This window comes from Nyctereutes procyonoides, unplaced genomic scaffold, assembly GCF_905146905.1.
Source record: "Nyctereutes procyonoides isolate TBG_1078 unplaced genomic scaffold, NYPRO_anot_genome, whole genome shotgun sequence".
Taxonomy (NCBI): Eukaryota; Metazoa; Chordata; class Mammalia; order Carnivora; family Canidae; genus Nyctereutes; species Nyctereutes procyonoides.
In genome coordinates, this window is record NW_026575030.1 from 5,213,094 (window position 1) to 5,239,756 (window position 26,663).

At 33.1% G+C, this 26,663-nt stretch overlaps 1 protein-coding gene across 1 annotated transcript in view; it reads left to right on the plus strand.

The window, feature by feature from the left end:
* Positions 1-26,663, plus strand: part of DPP10 (dipeptidyl peptidase like 10) — a 599,711-nt gene that overhangs the window by 433,724 nt on the left and 139,324 nt on the right. Inside the window, exons 6-7 of the mRNA XM_055316192.1 lie at positions 24,455-24,507; positions 24,608-24,689. Coding sequence (XP_055172167.1) covers positions 24,455-24,507; positions 24,608-24,689 — 135 coding nt within the window. The remainder of the gene's footprint in view (positions 1-24,454; positions 24,508-24,607; positions 24,690-26,663) is intronic.

Sequence of the window (26,663 nt, forward strand, 5' to 3'; positions counted from 1 at the left end):
TATTGACATTAAAGCACAGTTATGTATCAGAACCTCTTGTTTAAGAGATAAATATTTGTAAAAGCCAAAAGTATATAAGGAAAGAATAATGGCAGAGGTAGATTTTCTCAGAAAATTACATGTGAATTTGATTAATAGAAGGTAATAATAGTGGTAGAACAAACTTCTCATGACTTTAAAACCAGCCATTTAAAAATTAGGCACTCATATATCAGCTTCCATATTTATCTGTGGCCCTTGAATCTGAAATCAATAAGAGAACATTTCTTATAATTTATGAAACTTAGGAAATGCAGTACTTTTCTCTAGTTCTTTTTTCAAGACTTTTTTAGATCTCTATCTTTGCATTTGTTCTTCTTCCTTTTCACTCAATTAAGTTCACTTGCTCTGTTTTATTATGTTATGCCTTAAATTCTCAACCACATTTCCAAAAAAGCTTCTTCAGAATGTAAATTATTAATCTGAATGGTTATTATTTTAGAAATCCTTGGATTTTTAATGCTGTTGAGTAATCTAAATGAACCTAAGATAGATAATCACAAGATTTTTAAAAGATAATAGATAAGCTTTAATTTATATTAAGTGCTTCATATTTATGTAATTTCCACATTAATAGCTACTAGAAATAAATAGTTTCAAAAAGCATCTTCAAGGTTTAGAATATAGGAAGAAAATAGTATTTGAAGCTGCATGTCTAAAGAGAACCCTCTTCAATAGGTCATAGTAGAATATATATTCATGTTGCCCCTTTTTCCTTCAATATTTAAGGCGTTATGTGTGATATAAAAATTGTTGCATTATTCCAAGATAATAAAACTAATTACATTTTGTGTGACAGTGATATATTAGTCCCTCTAGATAAATTATATGAACTATTCTTTCTATAAGAAATAATTCACCTATCCAAGATTACTGTGTTGTGTTTAGAAGTACTGATCTGAATGCTAGCAATATCTATCTTTAAAGCTTAGTAAATGCAACAGCAATCTGAAAAAGACAACAATAGCTGCTTAAAATGAACATAATTGATTACTAATTGACAAGCACTCTGCAGAGGTCTCTCTCTACCATCTCATCATTATTTTTCTGCTAAAACTATAATGATGTTCTTGGATTTGACCCATTCGCTTGTCCTCTCTCAGCCCAAGCCTACCATGTTTCCCTACTTGACAACTTTTTTCTTAAGGATTAATTAGATGTGTTAACATATCCTTCTCTCTCTAAAAATATGTATTTACTTTACTTTGGCAGCAGACATTAGTTGTGACTTGCTATATTTCACTCCCCAAAGTGTTAATACCATCTATAAATTATGACCCATAGTAGGCACTGGTTGTTATCAATCACCAGCGAGTAATTGATGCTGATTGAATCAAATCAATGTGATGTTTGCAGAGCTCTGACCTTGTCAGTTAACTTGGGTGCAACAAATCAATTAGATCTATAGGAATTGAATCTTAAAGATAACTGAAGAAGGAGGATTTCCATTAATTTAGAAAAACAAAAATGGCTTTTATCTTTGACTAGTCCTTTCTTTATAACAATGGGATTGTCTAAAAGCTCTCCCAAAAAATCATTACTAATCTTTTTTTATGTAGAATCACAGACTAAATGGAAGTTGCTGAGAATATTAAACATGAAAAAAAGCTTATTCAACTTCCCATTTTATAAACAAATTATATAAACACAAGGACCAGAGAAGTGGAATTATTCTAGGTAGTACAATGAGCCTTTAGCAAATTTGAGACCAGAATACTCTTTTCCAGACCAACTCCCCATTCCACTTTGTACACAGTACTTTTTCTACAGTGAAAGTAATTTGCAAAACATAGTTTAAGATTAAATATATTTCCAATTATCTTTAAAATGCAGATTATGGCTTTAATAATACAATAATTTTACTAATATGACAGCTTTTTATATGTCTACTGGACAGAGAGTCTTCCAAAGATATCAAGTCTTGGTCAGTTTAAAATAAGGAATTCAGTCAGTAAACATTATAAGAAAGAATCTATTAGTTTTCATTCATTTGCCAGTTCTGCTAGCCCCAGGCCAACTGATTTCTGTTGTCACTATTTAATTAATTAACCATATCCTAAGTGCTTAAGCAATGAGTCATTTTAAGAATTTATTTTTTTTTTGTATGCCATCATTTCTAGTTTTGCCACGTTGTACTCACAAATAAGCCACAAGTGGATTAATCATTATGTCATCTAAGGACGTAAATACATAGTATGGAGGTTAATTTAAGAAATAGATTGTCCGGGGATCCCTGGGTTTGGCGCCTGCCTTTGGCCCAGGGCGCGATCCTGGAGTCCCAGGATCGACTCCCGCATCGGGCTCCGGGCATGGGCCTGCTTCTCCCTCTGCCTAGTCTCTGCCTCTCTCTCTCTCTCTCTCTCTCTCTCTCTCTATATATATATATATATATATATATATATATATATCATGAATAAATAAACAAATCTTTAAAAAAAAAAAGAAATATATTGTCCTATGGGACGTCTGGGTGGGTCAGCAGTGAGCATCTGCCTTTGGATTAGGGTGTGATCCTGGAGTCCCAGGATGGAATCCCAAATCAGGCTCCCTGCATGGAGCCTGCTTCTCCCTCTGCCTGTGTCACTGCCTCTCTCTCTCTCTGCCTCTCTCTCTCTCTCATGAGTAAATAAATAAAATAAAAAAAAAACAAAGAAATAGATTGTCCTAGAATTTATAATAGCTTCCATTTATTGAAGTCCTGCTGGTAACAGTGTACTAGGCATCCTTCTTATATCATTTCCTATTTCTAACTGGCAACTACTTAAGGATTGTCTCATTGAAATTCCTCCCTTTACATAATGAGAAACTGAGGCTCAGAAAATTTGAGCATATTGCCCAAGGTTAAATGACTGGTGAGTGGAAAACCCAATGCTAGTTATCTCTTGATTCCCGGATTCTGAATCTTAGGTTTTTACTTCTACCTCAGTCTGATTTTATATATCTGAGAATTCAGAAATAGTAACTTTGGTCTTTTAAGTCATCATCAGTTAACAGAAATAGGAAAAATCATGTCAGCAGATAGTATGACCATTCCTGAGTGTCAGATTTCTTTATTAGATTTTTGCAAATTATTTTTTTTTGCAAAATATTCTATTGCAAGTATTTTGACACCAAAGCTGGTTTGACTGTGCACATGGTTTGAAATAGAACTTAAATTCTAGAAGAAAATATAATATGACAGATACTCCAAGTAAGTAATGCAAACAAAATCTAACTCTTGAGTGGTATTCAGACCAGTTATATAATTATATAGGGGGGCCAGGGTAGAATGAAAACATGAGGCTCCTTTTTTCAAAAAGCAGGTAGAAAATGACATTAAAGTTATTAAAATATGTAACTTTTTTCTTTCCCTTATAGTGTCTTTCTCTCAAATTGCCATAGTGTTGGGTTTCACTATTGTTATTATTATTTGCTATTTAATGTCATTCTAAATAAAGAAAATTAAAATTTTAACTATTAGCATGAATTTTAGCATTTGTACTTATGCTGTACAATAACAATTTTATTTTTTTAAGATTTTATTTTTTCATGAGACACAGAGAGAGAGAGACAGACAGACAGACAAATAGAGACATAGGCAGAGGGAGAAGCAGGCACCGTGCAGGGAGCCTGATGTGGGATTTGATCCCGGGACTCTAGGATCACACCATGAGCTGAAGGCAGACACTTAACAACTGAGCCACCCAGGTGTCCTGTGTATAATACCAATTTTAAATGAAAATATGAGTTTTTATCTTATCTGTAGAACTGCTGAAATGATACAATATATATTTCTTAGCATGTATGTGTATTTCCTTCCAACTGGGCAATGGAAATAATGAAATTAATTCAGCTGTTTTTATTTTATTTTTTGATATATGCATAGTCTGCCAACAATCTCTATGTTTGACTTAATGATGAGTAACATAGGACTTAAAAGGTAAAGGAATTATGGGCTTTTTTCTTTCCCTTTCCTTCAGTGGCATTATTTTCAGCATAAATGGTTGACTAACACGGGGAGCTATGACATGTAAAATGAATATAATGTGGTCCCTTGATCATTCATGTTTCTCTTTATTCACATAAGCTCTGGTTCAAACAAAGAACATGGGCTCTTGAGGCTGTCAGCTTCTTTCCTGCTTACTCAATTGTGAACACAGCACACTTATCTGGTACACAGTTTGAGTATTTTTGAACTTTGACACATGAGTTTACCAGAAGTCTATGCTTAGGAGGCATCATAAATACCATACATGAATGGATGGCAAGCAATGGCAGTCGTGCCTATTCTTTTTTTTTTTTTTTTAGATTTTATTTATTTATTCAGAGAGAGAGAGAGAAAGAGAGAGAGGCAGAGACCCAGGCAGAGGAGGAAGCAGGCTCCATGCAGGGAGCCTGCTTCCTGGACTCGATCCTGGGTCCTCAGGATCACGCCCTGAGCTGAATGCAGTGCTAAACTGCTGAGCCACCTGGGCTGCCCCAGAGATGCCTATTGTGTGTATCTCCCCTGGTCACACGTATGCTCTGCTGTCCCAGCAAACTTCAATTACAAAACAGATTCAAAGATGTAATTGTTAAAAAATGTCAAGATGGTAAAAAAAAGTCACATATCCATGAAGCCAATTCAGCCAGTAAAAACATGCTATATCTTCAGAATATTAGTTATGTAAAGGGAATTGAAGAAAGACTTCTATTCAGGATTTTGTCCCCTACGAAAATGTATCTTTGAAATTTGAGAAATTTCAAGAAATTGGGGAATTGTTAAAAGAATACCTGGTAAATTTAACAATGAATGAATTATAGCATCATTTTATTGGTGACTCCAAAGCCCCTAACATAGATTGGAATTTAAGTTGTATTGGTTTTGGGAGGAAACACATGGGCATTAGAATAAGAAAATCTGTATTTCTATTTTCCTGCTATGTAAAATCAGGCAAATTATATAATCTCATTTATAAATGGGGATGTTTGTGCCCATATCTTGGAGTTTTATTTGAACAACTCTGGTAATATAGAGAGGATTCTAATCAGGGCTCCCAGATGAGTATGTCATTTGGCACAATAGACATTTTATAGATCATAGTTGTTTTTTTTTTAATTTTGGAACTATCCTATGGCACTTGTGGAAAAATCTCATTAATATGTTCTAAATGTCAAAAATAGTTTTGGAAGATAAATCAAAACTCGAGCGATATATATTGGAGCCTTTAAAAGTAGCCACCCCCCAAGAAAAAGCAGAAAGTAAGGAGAAAAATTCCAAGATTTCATGATGAGTTTTCAAAACTATGAGAAAAGACTCAGACAAAAGAGAAAAACATTCCAGACAGAGAATATTGTTCAAGAGAAATCAGAAGTGCATTTTAGAGATCTGTTTGGAGGACTGTCCTGGAGCAAGAGTCCCAGGAGGCCCTCTCTGCTTTCTGAAGGTTCTTTTAATCTTGTTTGTCCCTCAGTCAACACCTTTCACTATGTCATTTAATTCTGTGCTTTTTACATCATTATCTATCCCCAGATATCAGTTTCTCATTTTCACAGCTACATTTCAGATTTCTTAACCATAAAAAAACAACTCTGGTAACCATGCCTGTTTTCTTTTTCACCTGCTCAGGGTGAAGCACAGTCAAGGTGAACTGTGTTTGAGATGTTTGTTTTTCACATTTCTGAGACCATATCCATAGTCATTATAAAATAAAGTAATACATCAAATATTTGGATGTAAAATGAGGGGCTTAGTCTAAATAAATTATGAAGTGTTTTCTAAGTTCAAAATTTTAATGCCAGTGTCTCTGGGATATGAGGATTCTTTTAGCGCAAATAGAGTATCTGGAGCCTAATAATTCTGATTGCTATTTATGTAATCCACATCACTTAGAAAGCAGTCTACAATCGATTTGAGGTCCAACAGCCTAATTGAAATTATCATTTTATCACAGATCCCATTATAATTCTTGTTCTTACTCTCTCCTTTCATTTTTCTCTGATTTTATATCTTTTTTGTATATTTTTATTGGAGTTCGATTTGCCAACATACAGTATAGCACCCAGTGCTCATTCTGTCTAGTGCCCCCCTCGATGCCCGTCAGCCAGTCACCCCATCCCCCTGCCCACCTCCCCTTCCACTACCCCTTGGTTTGTTTCCCAGAGTTAGGAGTCTCTCATGTTCTGTCATCCTCTCTGATATTTTCTCTCTTTATCTTTTTCTAATTTTATTTTCACAGTTGCACTGCATAGATGTGGTTTTTTTTTTGTTCTGCTTTGCTTTGCTGTAATCATGAGAGTCTTTGTATTTAGAATTAATAGTTTACCCTATAAGAATATCCTTTTTGTACCACGTTTATAGACCAAATTCTTGATTAATAATTGGCTAACATGAGTTCTGGAACTTTTCTTAAGAAACAGTAAGTTTTGTGTATCATCATATGAAAACCAAGAATAGTAATAATGAGGGGATCCCTGAGTGGCTCAGCGGTTTGGCGCCTGCCTTCAGCCCAGGGTGTGATCCTGGAGTCCCGGGATAGAGCACCACATTGGACTCCCTTCATGGAGCCTGCTTCTCCTCTGTCTCTCTGCCTCTCTCTCTATCTGTGTCTCTCATGAATAAATAAATAAAACCTTAAAAAAAGAATAGTAATAATGAGAAATAAGTGGGTAATAAGTTAATGATTCATTTGCTATAGATGCTAACATTATTCTTTCACATGCAATGTCATTTTTTCTATTTGGCTGTGTATAGGGTAACATAATTTAGTTGGCTTTCCATCATCTTTTGATAAGCCTTTCTATTGTTCCCATATTTCAGTGTTCTCAACATGGTGATCTCTGGTAGTTAGGATATAGGTAATGTAACTTAAACCACAAATAATTAACTTCACTTCAGAATTATTTAATATGGAAAAGAAGGCTTTCTGTTTTGCCAGGTTGCTGGTTTGGCTTTCCCTGGCATCACTTGAAACCAATCATGTTCCTAGTACTACAATAGTTTTTGTAGAGAGAGAGAGGTGTAAGTTTTCTACAGAGTTCCATGCACCAGCAGGGTTTCTTTTTTTTCACCAGCTAATTCCATGCTGTAGCTTCAACCAATATGTCCAGAAACTTAGTCCCCATCCTTGTTTTTTTTTTTTAATGTTCCCAATTCTTCTTTGAGAGCCCCAATAGCTTTCTAATAACCCCCTTTTAAGTTTAAGTAGCTAAAATCCAATTCTGTTACTTGTAATCAAGAATTCTGATAGAGCTTTCCCTAAGCCTTTGTCCAAATGATGGAGATCTAAACATGAATAAGCATAGCATGATACATGGAACACATCTAAGTAATATGTCAGGGCCATAGCACCTTTGTGTTAAATAGTGGTACTCCTGCTCCAGATAGACAAATTATGAAAAGCTGTTTCTTGGAGCATTTGCATCCATGGGCACACTGCTTGACAAGAGTTCAGCAGGCTGTGTGACAAAAAGGTGCTTTCCTGGGTAGTGGGAGGGGGTGACTAGGTGATGGGCATTAAGGAGGGCACTTGGTGTAATGAGCATTGGGTGTTACATGCAACCAGTGAATCTAAATTTATCACTAAGTTCTACCCCACAACTACTAATAGTTGACATGTTAACTAACTTTAATTTAAATTAAAAAAAATAGGACAAGCTGCTTTCTCTTCTAGTCAGACACAGCTCTATGCAGGAGGATAGACAACGTATAGATTGGCTTTTGGTGTCCTGTCTCCTCTGCTGGGTTGTTTTGTGTACAGAATAAGCTGTACAACCTTAAGAAATAGCCCTGATATATTATACATATATAGAACATGTATCTATGCATTTATGTACATGCATGTGCTGCACCAGTGATGAATTAAATTATTTTAAGCTGACTTTGGTAAGTAGTTAAGTTTTACTGGTAGTCAAATTACTATCTACTGCTTATAGTGTAAACATGTCAAGACACTTTGGAAATAATCTGAATTTACTAATTATTTTATCCTGAAAACATTTTTTTCTTTCAAAACCGTTTAATCCAACATATCTAATAAATGAAGTACAAAAAATATACTGGGGAAATTGCAAAGTGCAATAATCAAAAGTGATATAAAATGTCAATTACTGATTATAAATTTTTGGTTCATCTGCAGGGAAGGCTGTGATCTCTGTTTAATCTCAGTAAGATCTGGATTATAGTCCTGAGCCTTATTTTTCCCACCATTAGCTGTTATCTCTTTAGTAAATATAACAAATATTAGTACTTAATCTACATCTTTTGATTGTGTTAATCTTCATACTACCACACTGAAAAAAAAATGAAAATAAGATGAGGGCTACTAGAGTTTTCTCTGCTGGAAAAGGGAATGCTTAATTGCATGAAAAGCCTCAAAGCCTGTAGATAGAATGTGAGAAAGGAGAAATGGTTGGTGTCCTTACTGCTGACCCAACTGCCTCCTGTGCTAATCTTCTTACCTGTTATTTCTGCCTTATCCTCAAAAAGTTGATGATGCAGGACTGTGAAGGCCAAAGCAGTGCTGATACTTGCAGAGCCATGTCATAGAGCCACCAACTGCCTGTTCCTTTTATCCTCATCCTAGAAATGCTTCAGTGCAATGGCTAAGTCTGTGTTGTCCAGTACAAAGCCACTAATCAACTTACGGCCATTTAAATCTAAATTAATACTAAGTAAAATTATATGTTCAGCTATTCAGTTGCACTTTCTGTATTTCAGGTAGTCCATTGCCACCTCTGGCCTATGGCCAGAGCAGATTTGAACATTTCCTGCCCTGCAGAAAGTCCAGTTGACCATGCTTGCCTAAGCTCTTACTTAGAAATTAATTTTCATTTTTAACTTACAATTCCCTGGAATCTTGCTTTAAATACTCCAATGATATAGTTAAATCCCACTCCCATATTGATTGTATCCTTCCCATTTTGTACTTGATGTCAGGTAATTAATAGTGTCTTGTAGAATGAAGAGCAGCAAGGCAGCATGTTAACCTTTAACCTTTTTGAGAAAGACAGACTTCCTTTTATCACAACTTGTTTGCTAAAATAGATGAATTACTGCATTTCTTCAAATCTGTCATATCATCAATTAAAAGATGCACCATTATGTTGTGTTCTAGCACCGCTAACATTCTTGTGTTTCAGCATCCTCTCAGTTTGAGATCTTAAAATGTGAAAAAAGTGCACAACTCAGATTTTTTGAAATATAATGAAAAGTAAAATCTTCATTTTCAAAACCATATCTCGAGATGTAGAGTAAGGCAGTTTAAATATAGAAAACTATTCTTAGTAGTATCTTAAAGGATTGAGAGTTTTCTTAAAATATCTCCTTATTCCTTTCTTCATCTATATCTTGCTTGATCTCAGACAGCAAACAGCTCATCTTTGTTTTTTGTGGAGTTTTTGTCTTATTAAGATATAATTTAGATGCAGGAAAATCTGGCCTTTTTAGTGTACAAGTCTACAAGTTTTAATAACTGCATATAGTCATGGAACCACCACTACAGTTAAGATACAGATTAATGCCATCACATAAAAAAATTACCCCATGCTACTTGGCTCTCACCCTTCTCTTTAATCTCAGCTCATGGGAACTATGGTCTTTTTTTTTTTTCCTCTACAGTTTTGTGTTTGCTTTATCTTATTCTGTGATAAATAGAAATAATATAGCCTTTTCAATCTGGTTTCTCTTACTTGGCATGGTGTGTTTGAGGTCCACACATTGTTGTTTCTTTTTATTTCTAAATTATATTTGATTGAACTGATATACCACAATTTATTCATCTATTTTTCCAGTTGAGGAACATTTGGGTACTTTCAAGGTGTTTGTGATTATCTCAAAAGCTTGCATAAACCACTGGACACAGGTTTTTGTATGAACATAGATTTATGTTTCACTTTGAGAAATACTTTAGAATGGGGATTGTTGAATATTATGGTAAATATATAACTTTATAAAGAAGTGTGAAATTATTTTCTAAAGTACCATTTGGTACCAAAAATGTTTAAAACTTCCACTTTCAGTATAATTACTACTTTGTATTGTCAGTATTATTATATTGCCATTTAGTAAGTAGTGGTATTTGAATTTTCCTAATGACTAATCATCTTGAAATGTTTTTCACATGCTTAATTTCTATCCATATATCTTCTTTGGATAAATTTTTATACAAATCTTTCCCCATTTGTTTTGATTGGGAGAGTTGGTTTTATTATCTATGAGTTCTTTATTTTTTTTTTTTTTTGGGATACAGATCCTTTATCATAGAAGATTTCAAATACTTTCTCCCAGTCTGTAGTTAACCATTTCATTTTGATATAAATGATTTTTAATATAAATATTTTTTTTGAAAATCAGATATTCTTAATTTGGATGAAATCCAGTTTAGTTTGTTTTGTTTTGTTTTGTTTTCATTTATACATGGTGCTTTGGCTTTCTAGCTAAGGAATTTTGCCTAACTTAAAGTCACAAAGATTTTTCTCCAGTGTTGTTTCCTTTTGGAACTTATAGGTTTTACACTGAGGTCTAGAATTCACCCTTAGTTAATTTTAACATATGATGCAAAATATAAAAATTTATTGTTTTGTAAGTAAATCTCAAATTATTCTAGCACCATTTGCTGAAAAGTCTAATTTTTCTTTTTTCATTAAACCATTGACTTGCCATGGAATCTTTATTTGAAATTCACTATGTATATATATTTCTAGATTTTATCTTATTCTGTGATATGTGTCTATAATTTCTGTAATATATTGTTTTGAACACTGTACCTTTATAAGGAATCTTGAAAAAACATTATGTGAATCGTCCAACTTTGCTCCGAAAAATTATTTTGGCTTTTCTAAGTTTTGTTTTGGTTTGGTTTGCTTTTTTGCAACTCATATATATTTTAAAATTAGTTTGTCAATGTGCATTTTTTTTAATTTGCTAGAATTTTATTTGGAGTTATGTTAGATCTATAGATTAGTTTTGGGGGACTTGACATCTTAAGTACATAGAATGTTCCAACCCATGAATACTGTGTATGACATTATACTTACATTGTTTCATCCATGTTTAAAGTATATACATTCTGCATATTTATATATTTATATTTATATGTAGATAATATTGAGATATTATATTTTAGATTTATATTTAAATTCTGTGTACTTTTTTAGATTTTTCCATAATTTTGACAGTATTATCAATGGTACTGCAATTTCAAATTTAGTTCCCAATTATTTATTGTTACTTTTTGATTCATTTTTCTACATTGACATGTTAAACTTTAACATTGTTAATTTCTTATCATTGTTTTATCAGTTCTGAAACTTATTGTAATTTCTTTGTATTTTCTACAGAAGCAATTATGTCTGTTGAGAATGGACACTGTTTCATTTTTTTCCTTTCCATTAAGCATATATGTTATTTTATTGTCTTGCCCTGGCTAGGAATTCCAGTATAATGTTCAACAAGAATGCTGAGAATGGATTCTTTGCCTCATTTCCAAGAGGATGAGCACTTAATCTTTCACCATAAAGAATGACGTTAGCTGTATGCTTTTGATAATGCTATTTATCACATTGAGAATTTTGCTTCTAATTATGGTTGTTCAGAAGTTTTAATCATGAATATTGAATGTCAAGTGATTTTTCTGCATGAGTTAATATATAATATGATTTAGGGGAGACTGTTGATAATATGAAATATATTAAAGCAATCTTGCATCTAGAATAAATCCTATTTATAACTCATTAGATATTCTCCTTTTATAGGATATTATTAGAATTTTGGGGAGGATTTTTGTGCCTATATTCATGAAGTGTATTGAGCAGTTGTATCCATTTTAATGCCGTCATCTGGTTTTGGTATTAAATAATGCTGGCCTTATAAAATGAATTAAGAAGTATTCTATTCTGTCCTGTATTCTGATAATGTGTGTGTATTCATCCTTCATTAAATGCTTAATAGAGTTCACCAACGAAGTGATCTGGACCTGCAGTTTTCTTTGTTTCAAATTTTTGTTAGCTATTAATTTAATTTCTTTAATACATATAGTATTGTTTAGGTAGCCTATTTTATTTTGAGAAGGTTTTATAGTTTTGTGTCTCTCAAGAAATTTGTTCATGCCATTTAAGTTATCAAGTTTCTAGATACAGAACTGTACTAACTACTGCCAATAAGGTAATTAATGCCTTGTAATGGTTTGGTGATACTTTTTATTTCAGTGTTTCTAGTTTTGTTTTCCTTTTTTTTTTCTTTTGTCAGTTCTGTTATAAGATTATCAATCTAATTGATTTTTTAATAGAACATGCTTTTGCTTTCAGTGATTTTATTATTTTATTTGTATTATTCATTTGTATTATTCATTGATCTTAGTTTCTTATCCTTGGGTATGCTGGTATTTAATAGAGTGGTATTACAAACAAATGCAGCTTTGTCGTTGAGTTGGCTATCTCTTATTCAGCCTCAGGAGAAGTTAATTTAATTGCTTTCTTCCTAACAAATACATGTCAATGAGTTAATATTGTGGAGAACATGTCTAATTACGAATAATACAGGCTAAGGAGAAATTTTGTAAGGAATGTTTTTATCTTTTTATTCCATTCCAGGTATCATAATCTGGAATGCAATTGTTAATTGGGAGTTTAAGAAGTCTAGATATTTCTAAGAATGGCTGTATAATTAACTTATCTCAGAATTGTATAATAAAAACCCAATGTAGTTCAGGATGACTAAGTTAATTGACGTTGTATAATAAAAACTCTAATCATAATTATTTCAAGCATGATATTCCTAATAAAACAGAAACAACAATAATAGCATCTAATGTTTATTAAATCCTGAAGATATGCCAAGCACTTCACAAACACTATCTCAATTTATATACCCAATAAGCTTATGGGGCAGGTCCCCTTATCATCTGTGTTGTCCACATGTGGGACTTAAACCTTCCCCTATCCAGAATGTAATCATTGGAGTTGAAATGTAGTAGGTTGCTGAGACTAACTCCCGATAGCACATCAAGTGCCTTAACCAAGTCACTGAGACAACTGTATCTTTTGTCCAGTCTTTGTCATCAACTTGTTCAGTGTCTTCTACTGAACATGAGAATATGATTTATTTTCTTCATTTCTGTGTCTCATACATCAATTTTTAAATAATTTTTCTTTGATCTTCTGATCCTTGGTATAAATCATATATACCAACTCCCCTTTGCAAATAGTTACATATTTGTGGCATTAGGCTTATTAAGGAAGAAAAAGTCTACTCTCGAACCTCGGGCCCTGGTTCCTGATCTACCTAATGATTTCTGGACAGTCTCTTTGCGATTTTCATATTCATTTGGTTTGGTTCAGCTTTAGGGGTGAAGATTTGGCTTCTTCTGGAAGACACTTATGTTTTGGGTAATAACCAGGGTGGCATGGACCACATGCCAGACAGTTGAATATACATGAAGTATGTGAGATTGAAAATCAGTTTGTTATGTATTTGAGGTTCATGCCATCAGGTACCTTACAAGTACAGACATCAGAGGAATTTTTTTTAAAGATTTTATTTATTTATTTATTCATGAGAATACACAGAGAGTTGGGGGGGGGGCAGAGACACAGGGAGAGGGAGAAGCAGGCTCCATGCAGGGAGCCTTGAGTTCTGTTTCCTTTTGGAAAAAAATATATACATATATTTCTCATCAGCTTAGTATTCAGGTAATTGTATATGCTACTTTTTCATAAGTAACATATAAAAGACAGCATGAATCTTTATTAGTGTCTGCTTGTATTTTTATCAAAAGGTCAGTTATTCTGAAATACTTCCAATGTACAATCCTTTTCCTTTATAGGACTCCCTCTTTATTAACTCCTCTAGTAACTGAAGAGTTACTTCTAAACTGAGCAGTTTTCTACTAAAAGAAAAGCATTGATCATCTCTAAGAAACTAAGACAAGCAAAGTTATGTCACTTTTCCAAGTCTGCACAGTAAAGGTTGAGTCAGACACACAATCCACACAAACCTTTAATAACACCCCACAAACAATCTTCATTATGGTATTACCATGCAGATTAATGTGATGATGACAGATGTTAAATAAAAACATGAGCAAGTAAATGGTGTTCATCACCAATCAAAATACTGGTGTTTTAAGAAATGATTTGAGGGACACCTGGGTGGCTCAGTGTTGAGCATCTATATGCCTTTGGCTCAGGTCATGATCCCCAGGGTCCTGGATTGAATTGAGTCCTGCATTGGGCTTCTCATGGGGAGTCTGCTTCTCTTTCTGCCTATGTCTCTGCCTCTTTGTGTCCTCAATAAACAAAATCGAAAGAAAGAAAGAAAGAAAGAAAGAAAGAAAGAAAGAAAGAAAGAAAGAAAAAAGAAATGACTTGAGTTTTCTTTTAAAGGTGATGAACAACAAAATTTCCATTCATAATATTGAATCCTCTTCTCAGTTTAACTAGAATTTAAAGATTGAGACCTGGATTTGAATAATCAAGATTTAGAGTGTATATATGTTATTAAAATGATAAAAATGACCTAATCCTCTCAGATGTGAAAATATATTTTAAAGTCATATTATAGTGATTTTAGTCAGGTAAAGGCAAAGAAATAATAAGATGAAAATCATCCAGAAAAAGATCAAGCATAAATGGGATGTGGTAATAACTTTATAATAAAGAAAAAAATGCCAAATGATTATATAGGGCAACTCCCTGATTATTTGGGGAATAAAACAATTTGATATATATTTCACATCTTAAAGAAAAAAACAATTTTAGGTAAACTGAAGAGAATATGAATCTCATTTTTTCATATTTTATAAATCTTATTAATACATTTTATGACTGTCAAAGATTTTAAATCTTTAATGAACTATGATCTCAATAAGATTTGGAGAATAAATGTTTCTTTTAATTAAGAAAATCACTGTAAGTATAGTTGACACATGGTTACATTAGTTTAAGTATGTTGTACAGATTTATTCAAGTTTGTGAAAGAGTACATGGACTTAAATAATCATATGATGATTTTCAGTCTTCCCACAGAACACACACACAATGAAAAGACAAATATTTGGGCAAAATATTTGTTGCATTCATTAAAACAAAATTATAATTTACAATATAAAAAGAGCTTTTAGAGATCAATAAGAAAAACATGAATAACCTCATAGAAAGTACACTGATAGATACAAATGAAGAAACACAAAATATTAAAAGCTATGACAAAATATTCAAGCAAAATCATAATCATATTACAACTCTAAATGATGTTTTGTGTTTGTTTTTGTCTTTCAAAGAATCTAAATCAGCACACTGGGTGACATCATTTTATTGTGATGTTAAACAAACAAGTGCACACACATACACATACATACTTGTGTAGCATACAGCAGTATAAATTCTTCCCAGAATCTGACTTAGTAATGAATCAAAATGTAAAATGTGGGTATCTTCTGACCTGCAAGCCCTATTGGGGCTGCTTTTGCTGCATCCCATAGGTTTTGGAATATTGTGTTTCCATTTTTGTTTCTCTTATTTTTTATTTCCTCTTTGATTTCTTTGCTGACCCATTGATTCTTTAATAGCATGTTATTTTACCTCCATGTGTTTGTGTTTTTTTCCAGCTTTCTATTTGTAATTGATTTTTAGTTTCATAAATTTTAGTTAGAAAAGATACTTGATATGATTTTAATGTTCTTGAATTTATACTTACTTGTTTTATGGCCTAACAGGTGATCCATCATGAAGAATGTTCCATGTGCATTTGAAAAGAATATATATTCAGTAGTTGGGTTAAATATTATATGTATGTCTAATTAAATAAACCTAGTCTAAAAAAATAAAAAATAAACCTAGTCTACTCTGTCTTTTAAGGCCAATGTTTCCAGTGTTTCCATATTGGCTTTTGGTGTAGGTGATCTATCTGTTGAATAAGTGGGATGTTAGAGTCCCTTACTATCATTGTGTTATTGCCAATTTCTTTCTTATGTCTGTTAATATTTGCTTTACATATTAGGTGCTTCTATGTTGGGTGCATAAATATTTATAAATTGTATGTTCTCTTCCTAGAGGACATTATTGTTATGTTATATCCTTCTTTGTCTTTGTAACACTCTATTTTAAATTCTATTTTGTTTGGTATAAGTATTACTAGTCCAACTCTTTTTCTTTTCGTTTTCATAGAAAATCTTTTCTCATCTCTTCACTTTGAGTCTCTGTATTCCTTTTGGTTTAAAATATGTCTTGAAGACAGTATATAACTGGGTCTTGTTTTTTGTTTGTTTGACATATAGTTAACATACTGTGTTATATTAGTTTCAGGTGTACAATCTAATAATTTAACAATTCTGTTTATTAATCATTGCACATCATGTTAAGTGTAGTCTTAATCCTCTTTATCTCTTTCACCCATGTCCTCTCTGGCAATCACTAATTTGTTCTCTATATATGAGTGTTTTTTGTTTGTCTCATTCTCTCTCTCTTCTCTTGTTTGATTTCTTAATTCCACCTATGAATGAAATCATATGGATTTATCTTTCTTTGTCTGACCTATTTCACTTAGTCTTATACCTTCTAGGTCTATTTATGTTGTTTCCAGTGGCAAGATCTCATTCTTTTTATGACAGAGTAATATTCCATTATGTAGACATACTACATATTCTTTATCTGTTTATCTATTGACGGACACTTGGGTTGCTTCTATATCTTGGCTATTGTAAATAATGCTGAAATAAACATAAGGGTGCACATATCTTTTCAAATTAGTATTTTTGTTTTCTTTGGGTAAATACCCAGAAGTGGAATTACTGGATCATATGGTAATTCTACTTTTAATTTTTTGAGTAACCTCTAAACTATTTGCTAAAATGGCTGTTCTTGTTTTGTTGTTGTTTTCATTTGTTTTTTTTTTTTTTTATTTCAGCCACCCTATGTCTTTTGATTTAACCCATTTACATTTAAAGTAATTATTGGTAAATATGTACTTATAGCTATTTTGTTAGTTTCTGGTTGTTTTATAGTTCTCTGTTCCTTTCTTCTCTTGGACTTACATTATGATTTGATGGCCTTTCTTCTTCCATTTTTCTCCCACTTTGGCGAGATATGTTATGACCATTATTTTAAAGTCTTTATCAGGTAAATGACTAGTCTCTGTTTCATTAGCTTTTGTTTTATTTTGTTTTGTTTTCCTTCCCTGAGGTTTTATCTTATTCTTTTGTTTGCTTTTCTATGTTAAATAAATAAATAAAAATATTATGAATCAGGTAGAATAGCTACCTTTCCTAGACTTGAAGGAGCAGCCTTGTGTCAGAGTATCTTTTTTTTTTTTTTTTTAATGAACTTTGTATACCTGAAGGCTTTGCTGAGGCAACTGGGGCTGAATCAGATGCAGCTTGGGGGTGATCCCAACATATGCAGCAGTGGGCTGCCTTGATAGGATTGCTGGAGCTGGAGCTGGAGCTGGAGCTGGTGTGGGCCAGGAATGCCAGGTGCCCTGGGGAGCCCTGGAATGCCAGTTAGAATGCCTGGACCCTACTCCCATCTGTGCTGTAGAAAAAGAACATAAAATGTGGTGCTCGTCAGCACCTCTGACCCTAGAGAAGATTCCAGAATGTCAGATCATCTTAAGGTTAGTAAGTGGATATTTTTTTCCACGTAGACTCTAGTTGCCCTTTAAACTGCTGGAGTTTTTGTTTCTGTTTTGTTGCTGTTTGTTTCCTTGTTTGTTTTTTGCTGGGGAGAGTCTGTTCCACTGCCCTTCAGTGATATTTCTCCCTACTGCAGATATCACATCAGGGAGTGGGGTTCCTGTCATTACTGTATCTCTGTCTCTTCTACCATTCTCTCTGTGGTCTTTCTAGTGTTGTATAGAAGTTATCCAATCAGCCCTCAGTTCTTTTGGAGAAATTTCTCTACATATAGGTGTATATTTGGTGTGTCTATGGGAGGAGGTGAATTAAGGGTCTTCTTATGCTATGTTGGACCTTCTGTTAGTAAGACTTTTATTCAAAAAAGTGACATGTTGCCAATTGAAATACATTTTGGTTTTTCTGGCTCTCTTCTCTTGGTATAATCTCATGTAATAACTGAATAATTTCCATATGGTTTTTCCTCTAATTTTTATAGCAAAACTGTTGGATATATCCTGCCTTCTGCATTTTTCTGATGAGCAGATTAACTATTTCAAATAAGTTGCTCAAGAAAACATAAATTAAGGTTTGATACTATTCAAATGAAGGACTTTTTCACCAAAGTTTCTGGGGAATGAATGAATTGACCACTTTTCTAAGTTATATACCTGGCTCACCTGCAAAATAGCTGTAGATGGAAACACTGATTTTTATTCTTGCCTTTCTAATTCTAGCACTGAATAGAAACAAGGTTGCATTTGTCCCTCACTCTGTCCCCTTGCAATATATTTATTTTTGCATTGATAGGCTAGAGAGAAAACTAGTTTATATGGGGTTAGATGGTGTATAAATTTATTTCATTACACATTGAAAATCTACTGTACCACTGTTAGTAATTGACCTTTAAATGCTATTCAGGTTATCAAACTAGGTATTTTCAGTGATGGTACGTTGGAAATAGTTTAAAGCCAATTGGTGTGAAAATATCTCATTTGCATTAATTAATATGGAAAGGTCTGGTACATGAAAATATTTTATTTCAAAGAGTAGCATTGTCAATGAGGTTGGTACTTTAATCAGAGGTATATTATGGGAAAATTCCATGTCAAATAATTGAGAAACTTGGGTTATGGAGCATCATTGAAATAAAATTTTGCATTACAGACATCTCATGGACTGAACTGTAAGAATAACCTGAAGGGAGTTTGCTTATGATGATCAGTTACTTTATCTAACACGGAATATATGAGAGAATGATGTATTCTGTTCACTCAAAGATCTCCTATTATATAATAAAGTATCTTCTTTGTGCTGACTGTTGATAATATTTAGCCCAGTCAGATTATATTCTGGACACAGCAGTACTATCTAAAATTGAGAAATGATGCCCAGGTAGTTTTTGGTGTGCTTTTTAAACTTGAATCATCAGTCATTCATTTTTGTAAATAAAATAAATGTAGTAAATGGAAACACGTTTTACCTAATATAATCTCCCATTAGGTTTCTACTTACATAGTATGCTGAAAGTATCATATTTCAATTCAGAGTGACTGTACTATTCAATTCAGAGTGAGTACATGATAAATGCTAAAATATCCCAAATAATACCATATTTTTCCAAATTGGAACCCAACTAGACCCAATTAAGGCAAGGAAAAATATAAATATTATTTTACTATGTATCTTGTGTGGTGATGGCATAATGATGCCTAGAAGCTAACAGAATGACTAAATTGGTTTTGTGGCAGGTAGTCTTTATTTTTTATTACCAATTTTATTTTATTTTTTATATAGGTTTTGGCATAAAGGGAGCTGAATTTGAGCAACACCTAAATTGTATCCTTTTCACCAACATTTATATTTCATTTCACCATCTTGAATATTTTACTACGTCCACCACTTACCATACTGGTGATACAATTAAATAATCCTACATAATACTTTTTTTTTGTGGTAACACATTAAAACAGTCCTTATATATTTGTAGTATGTAAGATTTAGACTCTACTCTTGGTTTTACTAACTCTATCCTGGATGAAAAACACCTATAAGTTTATAATGAACTTTAGATGAGAAAACAAAAGAAAGTAAATTAAAATACTGATCAGTAAATATTAATATATCTTTAATTCCCGAACCAGATTTCTTTTCCCTTTCAACTAATACTTATTTAGTGTTCACAAAGTTTTTATCATACACTGCTTTAGAAGTATTTTTGTAGAGCTGCAGCTTATAATTTTATTATTGTATTTATTACATTAAAGTATCCTAATGGTCTAGTTCTTCACTGTGTAATAAAGATAAAAAGTTTCCAGCAACAGAATCACTACTTACTCATTTTAATATATGTGCTGCCGAAGCGAGCACAACTTACTCATTTTAAAAGGTATTTCATTATCATAGAACAAACTTGGCATCATCATACCACTTACTTCCAGGAGAAACAAATGCCCTTTTGCCTATATGGTCTTTTCTCTCACTGGCATTCTTTCATAAATGCTATTTACTCAGAGACTTGCTTCCTCATATTTTAGTTTTCCTGTTTGAGTCAATGGCAAATCCATGATCCCATTTTAAATATCCTCCAGGACATGAAAATGCATGCTATTTATACCAATTCGGCATTTTAACTGCAGTGTAGGAAAAGCTTTGGCACCCTGAGATATAAACCTTTGGTTTAATCATAAATTACTAGTGTCCTGTTCTTTTTTCTTGTAACTCTCCTTGACATGAATCTCCATAGATGTATTAGGTAATAACTGATATTCCAAGAAAAAAAAATGTGAAAAACAGCTAGAGGAGAAGGGGATTTACATTTTTAATCTGATCTATTAGATCATCTTTCCAAAATGAAATCTCTCTTCACTGCAGTAATCACAATTAATTCATGCCTACTCCTGTCAATAAATCTTTGGATGATGGCTTAATAGGTCTTTCAGAAATGAATCTTTTGCAGAGCTGGAGCCGTGCTTCCCATCCCAGCTCCCTGAAAGAGAGTGTGCAGGGAGATTAAGTCACAATAATCAGACAGACGTGAGCTCAAATTATTGTTGTGTCTCCTACTTAAACTTTCAGTGCTTCCAGAGCCTATTATGTGAATTGTGAATGAGACTATCTATTTCTTAAGGTACATTTAAATGTTAAATAACATACTTAAAGCATTCAGATGTCCAGTATATAGTATATGCTCGATTCAAAAACTTTTACTGAAAAAAAAAATTATTGTTAAAGTCACAATCTTAAAACCAAAAGGAACAGTTGCATCTTGGAAAGTCTATAGATTTATAATCTGCAAGTCTTAATTTATGACCTGCAACAGAGTGCTCTAATGTAATGTTTCTTAATCTTGTCACCATGGCTGAATCAAGAGCTCCTTGGGGACCAGAATTACATTTATTTTGGCTTTTGCATTTGGCAAGGTACTTAACTCGTGAGCTTGCACATAATTAGTATTCAATAAACATTTATAAACTGACAGATAAAATATAGTAATAAATTAAAATTATCAATTGATATTCTTTTATATTTTATCCTATTTTTAAATAATCTTTATTAACAAAATCTTTTTTTAATAGTACTTAGTACAGGACCTGTGTCAAAGAAGTTACTTAACAGATATTTGATAAATGAATGGAAGTAGCTAGTTTTCATTTATAAAACATGAATGCCACCATTCTGGAGAATTGTATTGTTCTTCTATCCAAGTTCTGGTAGGCCCTAAATATGCCTGCTTTTTCCTTTCCTCCAGTAACATATCATGCTACATCTACATTACCAGTACAGTTCATCTTCATTATTTGTGGATTCCAGATTTCCAAATTTACCTGTTTTTTAAAATTTATTTGTAACCTCAAAATCAATACTCGCTATGCTTTCTTAGGTTTTCCTAGACAGTGCAGAGCTGCAGAACATTTGAGTTGCCTGATACACACTTTTCCAGCTGAGATCAAACAAGATGACACTCTGCCTCCTTGCCTTCAGCTGTCATACTGTAAACTAAGCGTCCTTTTTAGTCTTTTAAATGCTGTTTTTCACATTTGTGTTTTTTGCTATTTTCACAGTCTTTTAAATGCTGTTTTTCGCATTTGTGTTTTTTGCTAATGGGTTTGTTGTTGAAAATGACCACCCCCCTAAACAGTGCTAGAGTGCTATCTAGTGTGTCACCAGGTACAAGAGGCTGTGATATACTTTACAGGGAAAGCACACGTGTCAGATAAACTTTATTCAGGCATGAGTTATAATGCTGCTGGCCACGAGTTCAGTATTAATGAATGAAAAATATTAAACATTAAAAACAGTGACTTTAAAAAGAAATATACATGAAATAAAATTATGTACTGATGACTTGATGAAAATGTTGCAACCAGAGACTCACAGGAACCTAACTCTATTTCTTCGAGGAGTCTATGTTCGGTATTTGCTAACTCAGTGTTTACGATGACTTATAGAAAAAAAGACTACAGCAAATAATGAGAACCAATTATTCTACTATTAGTAGTAAACACTTAAGTAATCAGCTTCTTCTTGCGGTTCCCAAGGTAATGTAGAAATGATTGCAGGATCTTATGAAGGTTTCTCTATACCCAATACCTTTGCATCATGAGATTTAATGATTGGACAGCTCAAGGCCAGCTTCCAGGAGTAAGCTTTGATCAAGTTTTTACATATTATTTCTCAAGCTTGCCCCAGTCCCACTACCTTTGCCATAACCATTCACACTCTGTAACAGGCAGTGGAGCATCATTTGCAGAGAAGTGATGAATATGTGATTTCTGACTGTGAAATGTCTTTCTCCCCAAGGATCTCATCAGATGTTCAGTTTGGCTCTCATTATGCAGCAGCCAATCATACAGGAAAAAGAATGTTCCTAACCTTTATGACTCCAATTTTATCCTCTCATCCTGAAATAAGACCTACCTAGCTAATGTAGAAGAGGAATCTAGGATAAAAGGAAATGAGGAAATGATAATAATAATAGACATGCTATCCAAGGAGTGGGGGGCAGGGGAGAGATAGAGAAAGAGAGAAATGCAGATTAACAGTGATTTTAGACAAGCGCAACTTAATACAGATGTTCAGTAAAGCTAAATCCAATTCTCTTGGGAAAATATCCCTTTTGAAATCTCTGCAACACAATGCAAACAAATAAACAAAAGGAAACCTCCACCTCTAACCCTGTTTAAGATCCCTTCTACTCCATACTGGCTGTATTCTGTTGTGAGTATCAAGTGCTATTGTAATGATGAGAAATTATACAACAAGAAGTATTTGAGATCTGCTGGGAATACACACACACACACACACACACACACACACACCAAAGATGAGCAGATTTAGAGGAAAGCTCTAAGCTGGTAAGAAAGGGCTAGGTTCTAATTATCTGCAGATGGCAAAATACTGGCTTTGTAAGACATCTGTAGAGGTGAAACCCTGCAATTTGTTACTGCAGCTTGCTCTGGGCTTGCACACAAGTCAAGGTTAATTTCTTTTATCATGATCTTCCACCTCAGTGCATGAGCTAAGGGGGAAAATGTTGTATTGGGCTAAGAATTATGAAGCAAACAGTAGGTTTGTATATCCCTTTGGAGGACATTGTTTGGAGTCCTTTGGATTCATATATTAAGAAGAGCCAGCAACTTCTATAACAAGAATTATAGAAAGAGAGCAAAATTCAGTTGTTACATCTGGTTTGTCTTGATTGTTTTGGCCTGCTCTGGCTTAAATAGTAATGCACAGGAACTTTCTCTCAAGATGCATGTGAGCCTAGAATCCAGCTAGAGCGTGTTGTTAGGTAAGTAATAGGATGAATAGACACACTCCTTTTACCCATAACGTCATTAGCACATTTGTCTGCCTGGAAGATGAAATGCTCACTTGGCAGTCTGCTTTGGCAACAGAACTTTCTGAGATGGGAAAAAATGTTTATGAAGGTAGTCACATTTCTTATCTTTTTGTCAGCTATGGTAGTAAAGTCAAGGTTTAAGATTTGTAGTCAAATATGGAATTTTATAGAATACAGTTTGAATGTCAAAAAAGACACCAGGAAAAAATATTTTTGCTTCTACAACTCTATAGCAAAGTCAATCTTAGATTTAATAGTGGTTTTAAAAGGAACAGGAGAATAAAGGTTCATTATAAAACACAATACTATAAGAAATGGTGTAACGATTGCACTTTCAATGCAGAGAGATGACACTAGTATTTCCTTACCAAATATGTGGCCAATCATGTTTAATTGAAGCTATTATTGCAGCAAGAAGAAATAACAATTTGACTTTCAGGAAGTTTTAATTGACAATATTATAATATCTGTGCAGTATACATCCACTACAGGGATAAAAGCTTTTATAATTGCATGCTGAATAAAGTATCACTAACTTTTCCCCTACGATGTTCTGGAGGGTGGGGGGAAAACAGAACAAGTTCAGGATACATAGGGGGAATTTGTCTAATGTGACTGAAGTATAGACCAGGTAAAGGGAAGTTGGTGGATGGTAAAGCTGGAAAAGGATGTAGAGCCCAAAGTACCAAAATCTTTGAACATTAATGAAGCAGCTTGAACTTTATTTTATAGGCAATGAGGAATCATTTAGTATTTTGAACAAGACAGCAATATAATCACAATTCTACTAAGAATAGAGTGGATTGAATAAGAGATTGAGCTAATGGTCAGAAGAGGCAAGAGGCTCCTGAATAAAGCTCAGAACTGTAATACTTCACATTTTGATTTCTCTCTAAAATCAGTTCTCGGATTCCCCAGATTTTGTTGAGAACATGTCTGTATCCTAAGATAGAGCTTTTATTCCAAACTGCAGTCCTTAACTCTCTTTTTTTTTTTTAATTTTCAGATTTTTCATTATTCCTATACTGCTTCATACGTGATTTACAACATACACACTCGGTAAGTTCTTTTATTTTCTGGTTTTCATGAGCTGTTGTCCAGCTAAACTGTTGGTGTAAATGTCAATTTGTTCATGTAAAAATATTTACCTTTTTTCAAGGGAAGTTTGGGAGTTAAATCCTCCTGAAGTAGAGGACTCCGTCTTGCAGTATGCGGCTTGGGGTGTCCAAGGGCAACAGCTGGTAAGCACAGGGGTTGGTACCTTCCACATAGTGTCAGCCATGGGCCTGTGGACAATGTCTACAGAAGCCACTTCCTTGTGCACAGTATCCTGGTATACTTGATGTTTTCTATTTACTCTTCCATCTTTTATCTAGTATTCCAGTTTAAGAATATATCAAATAATACCAGTATTGTTTTATCAATTAATTAAAGAAGAAAAAAAGTTTATACAATTAAGTGTGATTAAACTGGTAGTTGACAGTGAATCCTAGAAGAGATCCCAGAATACCAAGGTCTAGTTCTGTGGAACTTCCATTACATAATGTTGTCAAAGTTTACTTATTTTTAAAGCATCATTCAGGGTAAAAATTTAAGACGGTGGTTTACACTTGACAGAGGTCTCGTAGAGGAAGATTTCTTGTCATATTAGATTTTCAAATTATCACAAACTCAAAAGAGAATTACTGACATATAAAGGAGTTTGACCAAAACCATAATCTTGTCTGTGCCTCATGGTCAAAGTATAAAGACTTTAAAGGAGTATTGCTCAGGAAATGGTATTGCTTGGTTATAGAGCATGTGAATGCTCAAGTGTAGTACGTCCTGCCAAATTGATTTCTAAATTGCTGGAGTGTTTATACTCCTACCAGTGACAATGTGAGAGTTCCCTTTGTACCATATCCCTCAGACTAGATTTTCCAGACTATCATATTATTTCTTAGAAATGGCATTATTGCTTCTCCCATTTTAATATTTTCTATTTTATAAAAATGTTCTTGCACTGGCTACCCTATGAATGTGTCTAGATATGGTGCGGTATTTGTGTGTTGGGGGGACACTTTTAAAAACTTATTCTATTATGGTGATAAGATTATGTTTTACATTGCTAAAATCTGTTTTAGTAATGTATACATTTCTAAAAATCTATTTCACCTAAACTTCCAATTTTTAACATACTTTTATAACTTGTTAAGTCTTCTTTTAATCTTTGTACTTGTTTTTCTTTTTCTATATTATTTATAAGTACTTTCTTTTTTCATGATCAACTTTGATATTTGTAATTTTCACATTTGTCTTCTCAAAAACCCAAATTTTGAATTTATTCGATGCTTTCTATTATAATGTTGGATTTTTCTAATATAAATACTGAATACTGTAAGATTTTCTCTAAATTTACCTTATCTTCATCCAACAAGTTTGATATTAATATTTTTAGTAGAATTTAATTTGAATATTATTTCAATTTTCATTGTATGTTCTTTTTTCAAATAGACTACTTTGATCTTTATTTTTAAATTTATGCAAATGTAGAATTGGCTTTAAAACTATATGTAAAGCTCAGAAATAGATGTTTGTAATAATGATTTTGAATTTTATGATATGATTTATAGCTTATTATAAACTTTTATGTTTTATATGTGATAGGTACAGTGTTTAATATTTGCCTACTAGATCTATCTTAATAATTACATTTTAAACTTTTATTTCCTTGCTAGTGATAGTTATCCTCTACTTTAGCATGCTATCAGTTTTGCATTATATAACTTAAACTATTTTGTGCTTGCCTCGGCAGTACATACACTAAACTATTTTAAGAGTGAGGGCTTTTAATGGTAAGTAAATCTCTCAGTATTGGAATTCTTGATACTCTTATCAATATAGCAAACTATTTGTCTTTAATAATTCTGATTGACTAATCCTAACTTTGACCTTTGACACAGTCCTGTAAGTGAAGTTAGAATCCCCGTTTTTTTGTTTGTTTGGTTGGTTGGTTTTTTTAAGTGCTGCTTCAACAACAGCTGGGTAGGTTAAGGTATGTTTCTTATTTCCTACGAGCTTCAAATTCCTCATTTATAAAATAGAAATATCTACATCATCATTTCATTATGATAATTAATTGGGGAACTCTAAATATTTCCCTTAATAAGTACACATTATTATTGTTTTTATTCAATTTTATAAATCTAAGAAATACCTTAAAAGGCTGACTGGTG